Raw genomic sequence first — 12,707 nt, 5'->3', positions numbered from 1 at the left:
GAGCTCAGTTTTTAAAGGCATTTCGTAGACGTAGGCGCAGGGATTAAGACGGTGGCCGTTGTAATCTCTAACCTGGCCTTCCTGCATCCATCCCCCCCCTCCTTCCCGTGGTTGTGTAATTCATGGAGACATCGCCCTCCGTGTGATTGAATTAACAATCCTGACGACCGACCAAAGCGATTGTCAATAATGGCTTCCTCTGAGAAAGTGAGCCAGAAACAACCCTTCCGCCATGACAGCAACCCCCCCCCCCCCCCCCCCCCCCCGCCCCCCCCGCCTCACGGCAGTGCTAATGGACGTTCTAGTTTAAACACGGTGGAAACAAAGGGGAGCAGGAGCCGGTTTGTTTTAATTACTGTGGTTTGCTTTCCGCCGGTTACCACGTGAGCTCGACTGGCACGTGAGAAAGAGATTACGGGTTTTCAAACCGAGGCGCTGAGATTCACTGGCTGCCTGATGAGCCTTTCTCTCTCTCTCTCTCTTTTTTTCTGTCTTTCTTGCGGTCAGACAGCGCGGCGCCATTCAACACGTGCCGGCGTTTCAAGGTCACGGGATACAGCGGCGCATGACACGTGCCAAACCACCTCCAGGAACGTGTCTGCGCTGTCAGGACGTTTAAATCCATGTCCTTGCATTGTGCTTTGGGGGGGGGGGGGGGGGGGGGGGGGGGGGGGGGGGGACCGAAAATCTAATGTCCTCGGTGCAGGGGCGTGCAGGGAGGGGCACGCCACTGCAGTGGTTCATTCAGTTAAGGTACCTGGAGGAGGAGGTGGCTCCGTGGTCTGCCTCTGGATCTTGGCCTGCTGGCTGAGCTTCTCCCGGAGGGCGGTCTGCACCTCGGCGGGGATGTCCGGGGACGTCTGGCTGATCTTCATGGCCGCCTCCAGGAGCTTGACGGTGCTCCGCCCGTTGGCCTTCACCTCCAGCGGGTACTTCTTCTCCGGCTCCGCCGCCGCCTTGGCCTTGGCCTCGCTTGCCGGCGGGGGCCGGGCGGCGGGGCCTCGGGGAAAGCCGCGCGCAGGCCATTTTCGGCGTGGGCCGACAGAGCCTTGCTCCTCCAGAAGGGCCAGCACAGCTTCCAAAAGACAAAGAGAGAGACTACCAACAGGGCGAGGCCACAGAATCCCACGACCACAGCAAGGAGACTAATAGAGATGTCTACACGTAACCATGGAGGGACCCATAGAGGAAGACAGTGACGCGTGAGAGGACGAGGACAAGCGAGCCGGGGGAGACAAAAATATGATGGACAAACATGCAAAGGAGAAAGAGGGGTGGGGGGGGGGGGGAGGAGAGAAAGCCAGCTGTAAGAAAGAGGGGGCAGCATATGCACCTGACCAAACAATATCATACAAATAAACTCACATCACACGTTGACACAAGTGGAACCAATCTCCCCATTTTCCCTTTTACCAGTTGATATCTTCAGCAGCGCGGCGTAACGCAGCCCGCTGTGCAGCATCTCAAAAGTGTGAATGGAACTGACGCTGCGTAAGTGACCCCTGACTGCAAAGCCTATCACCAGCCGCCCGTCTGCTTTCCCACTGTTGCTCTTTTACCAGCCTGCTGCTGCTGCAAGGTGCGTAACAGGCAGAACAACACTTTAAACACTGTTCGGCTTGATAAAAACACACGCGGCTAAGTGACGGGACAAAGTTTTGAACACATGTTTCTCTTTTCTTGTTCTCTCATTCGCTGTAACAAGTCAACCTCTCTCTCTCTCTTTCTCTCTCTTTCTCTCTCTCTTTCTTTACAGGCGCAAACAAACGCAATAATTAAAGGGAATTTAATTGCATTTACCTGCGTTTCCTTTACCTGGTATGCTGCTCTCCAGGGGAAATATATCCGAGCATGTCTCCTGGTCCACTTGTCCCGCGAGACAAAGTTCCGTAATGATCCGGAGAGCCCTTTGGCACAGGGAGATGCTGTCCTCCGTCCGGACACTCATGTCTCTCCTGTCAAGCCATTGCAGGCCGGGGGAGGCGGGCAGGCGGTGGTTCATCTGGACCCCCTTTTTGGTTCTCTTGGTCCTACGCGCGCGGAGAGCAGGAGGCGCGCTGCGTCCTGATCCATGTCCAGCCCGCAGCGAGGAGCGACTGGCGGAGACGCGCTCCCGTGCGTTGGAGGAGCGCGCTGGAGTCCAACCCTCGGCGACGCGCGCACAACCGGCGTGCGTGTGACTGCCGTGTTCCTCTTTCTTTCTAGAAACGACCGCGGTGTGCCGTCTATACGCCTTCCGCGCGGTGCACGCTGGTTGATGGACTCCTGTCCCCCGACTGCCCAAATGGTCTTTGCCCCCCTCCCCCGTGACCCTTGACCGTGTGCACGAGATGATAGATGAGGGATAATCGATGGCTAGAGCCTCGCAGAATTAACCTGTGACATTACAGTCCCGTATTCAGAGACTCATTTGTTGCATCGATTTACACTAATTGATCCAACGTCAAAGGGCCACGTGATTACAGCTTTGACAGGTGTCACGAAAATGAAGATAACACGCATTATGAATGCTGCATGACAACAGGCGGCTGCGAAGCATGAAATGTCACTGTCACTATACAAAGGCGACGTACAAGAGAACAGCTCTTATCCATCCTCAATGCCAAGGAGGGGGGCAAATACTGTAGCCAAGGGAAACTGGAAACAAGAGAATGAAAGAGTGAGACATCAATCATCTGCGTTTCCACATCTGTGCAATGCGTGGACATAAATAAAGTGATTTGAGGAGCTGGTGATTTTCCCTGGAACAATTAAACCTCACAAATGGAAGCGAGTGTCCCCGTGGATATGAAGTGATGCACGTGAAACATCACGAGGAAAGTCCTTCTGCAGACATCCAGGAATGCGTCTCATACCTTTGTGTTTGCCCGAGGTGGACGTACTGGCGCCCGGTGGGATGAATACTAATGACTTTGGCCAATCGCCCCTGCCTTCTTCTCGTGAGGTTGACATTTGTGACGTGGAATATCTTAACCACCTGTTTGGATGGATTGCTGTAGAAAACGTGTGCGTAACGCTGCTGCAGAAGGGGGAAAAGTCCTCCGCGACCTTTGTGATCAGGATGTGGGCTGAACATCTCAGCAGCTGAGACACACAGATTGCCAGACGGTTCTGTCACGTCGCTTCTATTGTGCGACCAACGGTCCACTTACGACATTATGCATTATTGGCTTTTTTTTGTTTTTGTTTGGTCTCCGATTAGATTCTCATCCGTGTGTTCCAAATGGCCGCGTGTTTGGCAAAGCCCGCAGGTTTTGGGGACTTAACCGAACACACAGGGGCCAAAAACAATCAACCCCCCCCCCGCCCCCCGCCCCCTCCGTAGGTACGCGGAGAGCCAGCAGCAGGGCCTGACGAGGACGCTTATGTAAGCATTTCCACCGGCTCGCTCTTCAGGACGCAGAAGGACACTTAAAAAACGTGCGATTCGGAAAACACCCCGCAGTCATGGACGACTTGAATAGTTTTTTTTTTTCATTTCCCTCAGCGTTTTTTTTTTCTTCTTTTCATCTTCTCCCCGACCTTGAATCCCCCGACACGAGGGAGACAAGGGGTGCGGTTTCCTAGACAACACCATATATTTATTGTCAGTAAGCTGTCTGGGAGATTGGCTTTTTGTCCCGAGTTAATGTGCTGCATTCATGTCCAGAGTGGCCCGAGTGAAATAAACAGCCGGCGGAGACAAAAAAAAAAAAAAAACCCAACTCCACTTAAAAGGCGTTTAGTGTAGTTGTTAGTACACAGGAAAAACTGGGGAGTAATTTTTCCGGAGTTAGTATAATTTTCCTCTAAAGGAGTAATATTTCATCTTTTTGGAGCGTAATCACTACCCGTAGCCAATAGAGTGAGAGTAAAAATTCAGAATAAAATCTACTGGAGTAAAACAGCGTGACCACGCCCACCACGTTTCCTTAAATTTCGTTTCTACCGCCATGACACCTCTCTACGGAGGAATGAGGTGACGGTTTTGGGTCAGACTCTGGTTGAGTTGAGCGACAGAAGACGCTATTCGTAGTAACCCGTCAGGTAAGTAAATTGTTTTTTGGTTGAATTAATTTGTTTCAGGTAACCGTAGTAGCAAATTTGCAATTGATGCAAATATTAAGGTAACATTAGGTTATCAGATATGAACAGTAAAGTTAACTTCTGGTTGTTGGCGTTGCCAGTTGCTTGCACTAGCTTCTAACTTGTTCACTTTAGTCGCAGTCAAACGTTAGTTTGCAGCAAATTAACATACATTTTCACAAATGGGTCCTTAGATAAGTCTCAATGAAGCAGTGTTAAGTTAGTAAGCTAACTATCAGCTACGTTATCAGTAGCCAGCAGACTTCACTGAGCAGATGCAATCTTGTTTGATTCTGTGTAACATTATAACGTTAGTACTGTGGAGGGACCGTCTTTTACTCAGATAATACTTTTCTTTTTTACCATTTTACTGTTAAAAGGGCTCTGAAGACAGACAGTAACAAACTGCAGTTGGCGCTAACGCGTATTTGACTCAATAAAGAGCTGTTAACAACCGGTTTAAACTAGTTTGTTGGCGCTAAGCAGTATTTTACTCCATAAAGAGCTGTTAACAACCGGTTTGAACCAGTTTGTTGGCGCTAACGCGTGTATGTTTTTCGTAACGAGATCTGTGATGTTGCTGTTTTAAGCTAGTTTTTTAGCACACTGGCTGATGCAACATCTGTGTTGTAACGTTCACGTTAACTGTATTACACATTTTATGTTTTTTAGCATGACTAATGCCTTTCCAAATGGTTATTTTGACCTGTTAGTACAGTGTTATAAAGACGTCATTGAAATGTCTCTTACTTTTATAATTAAATAATTGTTAAAGCATCACGTCTTTTTCAGGTAGTATACCATGGTATTTCTAATGTTGGGAGATACACCGGTTCTTTTACTGTTATACATACTAATTGTTGTTACGTTAATTGTTTTTGTCATGAAGGATGCAGGCCGTACGAGTGAAGTACAGAGATCGTCAAAAGTACATTTGTTATGAGGGACCACCAACCTTCAAAACCTTTTTAGATTGTGGTGAGTGAAAATATTATTCTCACTAATCTCTGGGACAATTTAATTCGGAATTAAATTTGTTTTGCCTAACTGAAAGTTTTTTCCCTGGAAAACTAAAGGTCTGTTATGGAACCGTAAGTCAGTTTTAGGACAATGTTAAATTAAAAATGGCCTTTTGACTTCTGGCTGTGTTTTTCTGCAAATAGGCAACCAATTCATTATTGAGCTTGTCTCTTGTTATTTTGTCTTCGCAGTTGTCAAGAAATTTGATATTCCAACCGGGGACATAAAAGTCTATGATGAAACAAACACAGAAGTTGATGAGGATGTGTTTGAGTTTCTTCTAAAGAAACAAGACCTCGGTGTGCTAAAGATTTGTTTACCCCAAGACCGAAATCTTGATGGTGAGTAACAACTTGGTCAATCCAACATGTTTTGAATATGCAAGACAATTAAATGTATCCCATTTATTCTTTTAAACTTCAATTGAGATATTAGTCCTCTTATTTTGTACTTGCGTGTTGCTCTTTTTCTGGAACTCTATAGTGTGCATAATACAATGTAAAATATTTGCATTTCTTGAGTAATAAGGGATGTCTGCAGTAATATTGTTGTAGTCACAATGCTAATCGCATCGGTTACATGTTAATATGATTTCTAGATTCTTTGAGTTCCACTTCATGCTGCTCCTTTGCAAGCTTCAGTGGAGACAATGACATGGACTCAGATGACACCATTATATTGCAACACAGTCCTGCTACAAGTAAAAGAGATGACGGAAGTCGTCTAGCTCAGGTGAGCTCTGCAGTTTCACTTCCATCAGAAGATTGAAAACAAATGCCAACGTTGAGTGCTAAATAAGTTGTTAGATAAGTTAACAAAAAATAAGTGGCCATCCTGCTTCATAATACCGGATGTTTCATTTCTGTTTCATTGTGTTCATTTTTGTTATTCCCACTTAGATGGTTGAAGAGATCCTGAAGAATAAACCTGGAGGAGAGAGGGTTTTGAATGAGTACGCCCGGACAAAAAGTGTAACAGACGGCAGAAGGCGTGATATGGTCAAAATATTGGTTGCACATATGACAAGTGAACATGGGTATGTTGTCATGTTATTATTACATACCTCCACTCCAATTACAATTTTTGGGCTTAAATTGACACCGTACCACACATCATTTTTTAGCCTGTTTAATTTACGCATCAATACTTTTGATTGAAGCACATGCAGTGAAGTCTGTCTTTGATTTTGTTTAGGACAAGTCCTTCAAGGCGCATTAAAGAGGACTACGCAAGGGGCATCACTGCCTTGTTTCCAAATCTGGCCGATCCTAGGAGCAAGTTTGGCTATGTAAGTGCATTAAAAAGGTCTAATCTATTTACTTTTCATTTTTGTGAACACCCCTTTTTTCATCCTTACAACATAAATATTTCAACTGCGGTCTTACAGTTGGAAGGAGTTTTATTTACAATATAGTCTGTATATCACTGTATGGCCACATGTGCTGTTGCTGTTTTAACTTTTTGAATCCAACTGAATAACACTTTTTTACTTTAGGAGCATTATTACAATGCTGAAGATGGTAGCGGGTATCTGGCATGGAGACTGAAGTTTGTTCAGAAGGAAGCGTCAAATGGACAAAAGAAGACCGGCAGTCAGTTACAAACACAAACAGGTATGTAAAGTTTCATCATATAATATCTACTAATAATGATGCATTAGAAAAGGTTTAATAATTTAAAATTAATTGTATTTTTCTTTTGGAGATGTAAGTGCCTACATGGCCATCTTTGCATGGTTTTCCAAGCATGCACACACACACACACACACACACACAAACACACATATATAGCTGAAGCCCACTAATTTATCTAATTTCAACTATTAAAAGGTGGCCCAAAAGCTGAAAGAGACCCCTTCAGAGTGGAAAACTGCCTAACTACAGAAAGCCTGTGCTGTGAGGCAATTGCGCTTATGAAGCATACAGCTGATGAAGCAACTGTTAAGGAGAAGATGAAGCAGACCTTTACCTATCGGCAAAACATGGTTCATGACTCAGTGAAGTCCTCTGAAATATTCACAGCTTTCCCGAGATTCCTGGACATAAAAGGACTGGTATGTGAGCATACTGCCATGTCACTGTCATGACAATTGGTTTTTTCTATTGTTCAATAGCCTAGGTGATCCTATCAAGCTTTCCATGGTGCTACACCATAATGGTTTAATGTTCTGTTTAACCGGTTCTATCAGATTGACCAGGATTTTGGTCTGATGTTTGGTGATGCTGCTACAAAGTTCCTGGAGAGGTGGCCTACTGTCTACAAGCAGAAAGTCCTGGAACAAAGCCAGGGTCTCACACAGACAGCCGACCTTCAAGAACTGCTTCAAAATGCTCAATGCACATCGGACCTGGAAAATGGTATGCTGAAAGTAAAGGATAAGATTTATAGAAGGGAGGATTTACTTCAAAAGGGAAAATGGGTTGACTTTATCCTTAATATCTTGAATATTTCTCCATGAATTTTTACTTTCAGGCTGGGACAGTGACATGTCATCCATTTTGATTCTTGTCCACCTTCTACCACCATCCCCAAATGGCCGCAAGAGACCAGGAAAACTTTCAGCCAGACAAGCCAGTAACCATCTCGTGAAATTCCTTAAGGTGAGGGTACAGTTCAATTAAACTAGAAAAACGTCACTGTTCTGATCCCTTTCAATCCCCTTTAAGATTATGGTCAAATAATAGTAAGATAATTTATTCAAAGAAATTTATTTTAACAGTTTGATAACTGACAAATTTTACAGCTGACTAATTCGTTATGTTTTCTTCACAGACTGGGACGAGCATCCAGGGGCATCTGGACAGCATCACTGAAAGTCTTCAACCCTACCTGCTAGCTGTGGGGACCCAGAAGAGTCTGATTCACAAGTACTTCATTGTGATTGACAAACATGCAATACCGTGTAAGTCAACAGACACACTTGCCAGTTTTGATGAGCTTTTCAAAGCTCATTTTGTCTTTGGCACGTCTTACAACCAGGATCTGGTAAATGTGTACAACTTCTTGCAAACCACAATCTATGAAATCGATGTTGACATCACTAAGGTGAATCCAAGGGTTGCAGAGTTGAGGGCTCGGATGCTTCATTGAGATGGTACATAGCGGTTTGGTTCAAAAGCTTTGTGGCGGCATTGAGTTGAAATTACAATGTTGTGTTTTATTTGCAAAAGCCCGCATGCAAATGCTAATTCCCTAACAAAACACTTGAAGTTGATCCACGGACTTTGTTCAGGAAAGACCCTTCGTCTTAAATGTGGTCAGGCTGGTTGTTCAAAAGTTTATGGCACCTTTTCTGGGTTTCGAAAGCACCTCAATAAGGCACATGAACCGTGTTCTGATCCTGGGGAAGGCCCATCTACATTTGATGATTTAGCAGCAAGTCATTTTGATGAGTTGCCAGCAAAAGGTTCACCTTCTGATTCAGTTCTTAAAAGGAGTCTCGTAGATAGCTGTGCTTCAACAGTTGCCGAACTTAAAGTGGCAGGTGTAGGGGAAACAACCATTAACTCTCTGGTGATTTCAATGGAAGAAATTATTGATGATATCCATAACCAGGCAAACGAATCCGTGAAGAAGTGTCTAACTTTACCAGAGCCTATGAAAAGTGACATTGAGAGCAAAATTGATCAGTGTTTTGAAAAAATGGAAAATCCCTTTGGTGTATTAAATTCTGAGACTAAAAGAAGGCACTATTTTACAGAAAAGTGGGGTGGAGTAGACCTAGTTGAATATGTTCTTGGTACAAGATTTGATACTCTGTGCAATCGCACCACAGGAGCTTATGATCAGGTTGTTGTCGCCGATAAATTTGTTTACATCCCTATTTTGAAAACTTTACAATTTATTTATAAACATCCAAACATAAAAGAGATGATGCAGACGTCATCAAGTTCAGGAGAAATTCTTCATGACTTGTGTGATGGAGATCTTTTCAAAAATCATGGTCTATTTTCAAAACAGAAGAATGCAATTCAGATACAGCTTTTCTATGATGATTTTGAAACTGCAAATCCTTTAGGATCCAAACGAGGAATTCATAAATTAGGTGCAATCTATTTCACCGTGCGAAATTTTTCTCCAAAGTACAACTCAAACCTCCTTAATATTCATTTGGTCGCTTTATTTCATGCCCAAGATGTTAAAATGTATGGCTTTTCTAAAATACTTGAACCACTTGTGCAGGATATTAAAATACTTGAAAAGGATGGAATTTTGGTCCCCTTGTATGATCAGCCAGTGTATGGAACTATTGTCCAAGTTACAGGTGACAACCTTGGTCTCCACAGTTTGTTTGGTTTTGTTGAATCATTCAGTGCCAGATACTGTTGCCGCTTCTGTCTTGCTGAGAAGGAAGATTTTCAGACCGAGTTTGATGAAGATTCCCCCAAGATAGTTATGCGAAGTCGTGCCCTTCATGCAGAGCATTGCCAAAAGATGCAGACAAATCCAAGTCTTCCCTATGTGATGGGTGTTAAACGGTCTTGCATTCTAAATTCCCTGCAGTATTTCAATACATGTGAAAATTTCTCTGTTGATATTATGCATGATATCTTAGAGGGAGTGGCACAATATGAAATGAAACTGCTCTTACTGCACTTGATTGATAAGTACACAACATCCAAAGAAATAGACAGGAGAATTAAGAGTTTTAACTATGGTTATATGGAGCAAAGCAACAAACCTCCCCCAGTCAAGTTGGGAGAGGACTCAAATAACTTGGGGTTAAATTCAATCCAATCTTGGTGTTTGCTTCGCAATCTACCACTTATCTTTGGAGACTTGGTTTGTCCAAATGATCAACACTGGTATTTACTACTCCTTTTACTTCAAATTGTTAACATAGTATTTTCACCAAAGTTATCAAAGGGTATAACTATTTTTTTGAAACACCTAATTGCAGAACACCATAGGTTGTTCAAGCATTTATTTCCAAACAAAAGGCTACTACCAAAACATCATTTCATGGTGCATTATCCTATGTGTATTCTTAAAATTGGACCACTTTTGCATAGCTGGTGCATGCGCTATGAAGCAAAACACAATTTCTTCAAAAAACAATTAAAAAGCTTCAAAAATGTCACTAAAACATTGGCAAAGAAACATCAAACTCAAATAGCATACAGGTGGCAGACATTTGATCCCAACGGAGTGATAATTGGTCCAGGTAAAATGGAAACTTTAAATGTGCTAGACTGGGGCGATGAGATGGCTAAACATATTCATGTACCAATTGAAACCAAGGTTTTAAATGTCAAATGGGCCAAGCACCATGGAAATATTTATCGGTCAGGTTTAGTTGTTTGTCTGAGAGTTCATTGTGAGATGCCAGTTTTTCATAAAATCCACCAAGTCGTTCTAAAAGGTGAGAGGTTATTGTTGGTTACATTAGCCCTGCAAACAGTGTGTCTTGAAGAGCATTTCAATGCATATAAAGTTGTATGTACAAAAGAGGGACCTCATGTAGTTGATGTTAAAGAGCTTTTCTGTTACAAAGCATTTGACATACAAATGTCGTATGAGTGTGATGACAAAAGTTTGTTTATTGTGCCGTACCAGTTCCTATGATGCAGCATGCAGGAATGGAATTTCCAAAATGGACCTTAGAATACAGTAAATTATATAATTGTAATAATTCTTGTATGTATTCTATAAAATATATTTTTGGATGTATTGTACATTTTTCAAAATAAAGTGTGCTTTGATAAATACTTTTCTGTTTTATTTAAAGATATCATTCCAGAGTAAGTTTTCACAGGTTTTAAATAAATTTTAAGAATATATATCAAAGGAAATTCAATTCTATATGGAGTGAAATGTAGTTCTATACAGAGTCAAATACAGTTCTACTCTGAGTCAAATGTAGTTCTATACAGAGTCAAATACAGTTCTACTCTGAGTCAAATGTAGTTCTATACAGAGTCAAATACAGTTCTACTCTGAGTCAAATGTAGTTCTATACGGAGTAAAATGTAGTTCATTTCGGAGTCAAATTTTGTTCTATGTTGAGTCAAATGTTGTTCAGAGCTGTTTTAATTTTATGCTACATAGAGTAAATTTTCATCCAATAAAGTTTAAAAAAAAACACTGAATAGAGTAAAAAAATACTCTGAATAATTAACTCTGTGGAAAGAGTAGATTTTACTCTATTTAGACTGGGACCAAATGTTATATTTTCCAGAGTAAAATTTTCTTCAATTTGAGTTTAATTTACTCTGATAATTTTCCTGTGTAGCTTGCTAATTTGAAGGCTTGAGAGGAAAGCGCGCCGCCGACGATGATGATGATGATGATGAAGGGTTACGGCGTGATTGCGTTAACGCTAAAACTCGGGGAACACAGAAGTAATCACGGCCCCCAGCAGAAAGAAACGCACCGACACCAACACCGGGCCTCTCAGCGACGTCAAGTACCGAATGTTTACGTGAATTATTCCATCTGGAGTGATTTTCATTGTTATCAGTGCTCTCGAAAACCAGTTTGGTTAAAGTTGAATTATGGTAAAACGTTCTTCATTTTTAGGATTTTTATTCTTTGCCTTGAGCAGAAAAGTCCTCATTCATTAGAGGCGTGATCATCACGAGGGTTGTGTAATCAGCAACTTTAACGTCTTATTGTGATTCTGATTAATGCATTCTGGAATATTTGATCAAAATATTTGTCACAATTCACCTGTTGACAAAAGTGTGAAATCCTCTCACTTTAGTTGCCATAACAACTTGTTCACCGATTTAAATTTAAACAATAGCACTTAATAATTTGTAGCAAATCATGATGTTAAGCCAAGACAGAACAAATCAAAGTTACTTTTGCTTTTAGTCTAGGGGGAAAAAAACAACCTGAAAACTTACTTTTTGTTCTCCTCCATTGGTGTTATTATCCATGTGTGTTCGTACCAGTTCTTCTCAACCAGTATGAATTGAAGTGGATTTTTTCATCACACGCAAAATCCCTTTGCGAACTTTTTTTTTGCCCCCCCCCCCCCACCTGGAGGCCCGGCGGTGGGACCCGAAGGGAGAAAAGGTCACGTCTCTGCTCCTGAACTTGAGTTGACAAATGTCACCGTAAATGCCAGGGGACGCGACAGGGGGGGGGGGGGGCACGTCGCGTTTGGAGCAAATGCTGTTTTTCGGCTTTTAAAGATAACTCTTCCCGACGGGCGGATTCTTTTTCGTCTCTTACCCGCCCCCCCCATCCCCCCCATCCCCCCACGATGCACTTTCCCGCCGCAACGACCCGCCGAGCGAGAAGGTCTGAAAGGTGCGCAGCAGCAGCAGAATGAAAGGGAGACATTTCGTAACTGCGCTCAATGCGCTGCACGTGTGCTGCTGCTTCGGCGGCGGACATGTTTTTTTGGGGGGGGAGGGGGGGGGGCCGCGGGAGGCGAGTTGACATTCATTCGACAAAACAAACAAAAGCCCGCCGCAAAACACCCCAAATTGCAGCTGCGTTTGATTTATCTCGGAGCCGCTGAGAGCATAATCAGGAAGGAGAGCGCTTCGGCACGGCTTTGGCGAGGAAGAGGCCGCCGCGGCCGCCGCTGCCTGATTGGGGGGGGGGGGAAGCACAATGGCACTTAGTGGCGTCGGTTCAGCGAGCTTTTTTTTTTTCTTTCTCCCTTGATT

General features: G+C 43.2%; 2 protein-coding genes across 11 annotated transcripts in view; one reads left to right on the top strand and one right to left on the bottom strand.

Moving 5' to 3' along the window:
- LOC119211341 (synaptotagmin-10) overlaps positions 1–2,032 on the bottom strand; it is a 2,623-nt gene extending 591 nt beyond the window's left edge. Inside the window, 3 exon segments of the mRNA XM_062558412.1 lie at positions 758–985; positions 988–1,158; positions 1,801–2,032. Of these exon segments, the coding sequence (XP_062414396.1) occupies positions 758–985; positions 988–1,158; positions 1,801–2,002 (601 nt within the window). The 5' untranslated portion in view covers positions 2,003–2,032.
- A 1,921-nt stretch (positions 2,033–3,953) lies between these two features.
- On the top strand, positions 3,954–10,781 carry LOC119200255 (uncharacterized). 10 transcript variants are annotated; one of them, XM_037456979.2, is made up of 10 exons: positions 3,954–5,043; positions 5,277–5,426; positions 5,684–5,817; positions 5,985–6,121; positions 6,280–6,373; positions 6,581–6,698; positions 6,915–7,138; positions 7,274–7,442; positions 7,558–7,685; positions 7,858–10,765. In XM_037456979.2, the coding sequence occupies exons 1-10, from the start codon at positions 4,956–4,958 to the stop codon at positions 8,173–8,175; spliced, it is 1,560 nt and encodes a 519-aa protein (XP_037312876.2). In that variant the 5' UTR covers positions 3,954–4,955; the 3' UTR covers positions 8,176–10,765. The 10 variants fall into 10 exon arrangements, with proteins under 10 accessions (XP_037312876.2, XP_062415534.1, XP_062415532.1 ...); XM_062559550.1 differs by having other exon boundaries at positions 3,954–5,426; positions 5,684–6,121; positions 6,581–7,442; positions 7,558–10,781; XM_062559548.1 differs by having other exon boundaries at positions 5,684–7,442; positions 7,558–10,781.
- The last annotated feature ends 1,926 nt before the right edge of the window (positions 10,782–12,707 follow it).

The sequence above is a fragment of the Pungitius pungitius genome, chromosome 2, assembly GCF_949316345.1.
Source record: "Pungitius pungitius chromosome 2, fPunPun2.1, whole genome shotgun sequence".
NCBI classification, from domain to species: Eukaryota; Metazoa; Chordata; class Actinopteri; order Perciformes; family Gasterosteidae; genus Pungitius; species Pungitius pungitius.
Note: the sequence above shows the minus strand (reverse complement) of the source record. Positions and strands in the feature narration are given on the sequence as shown.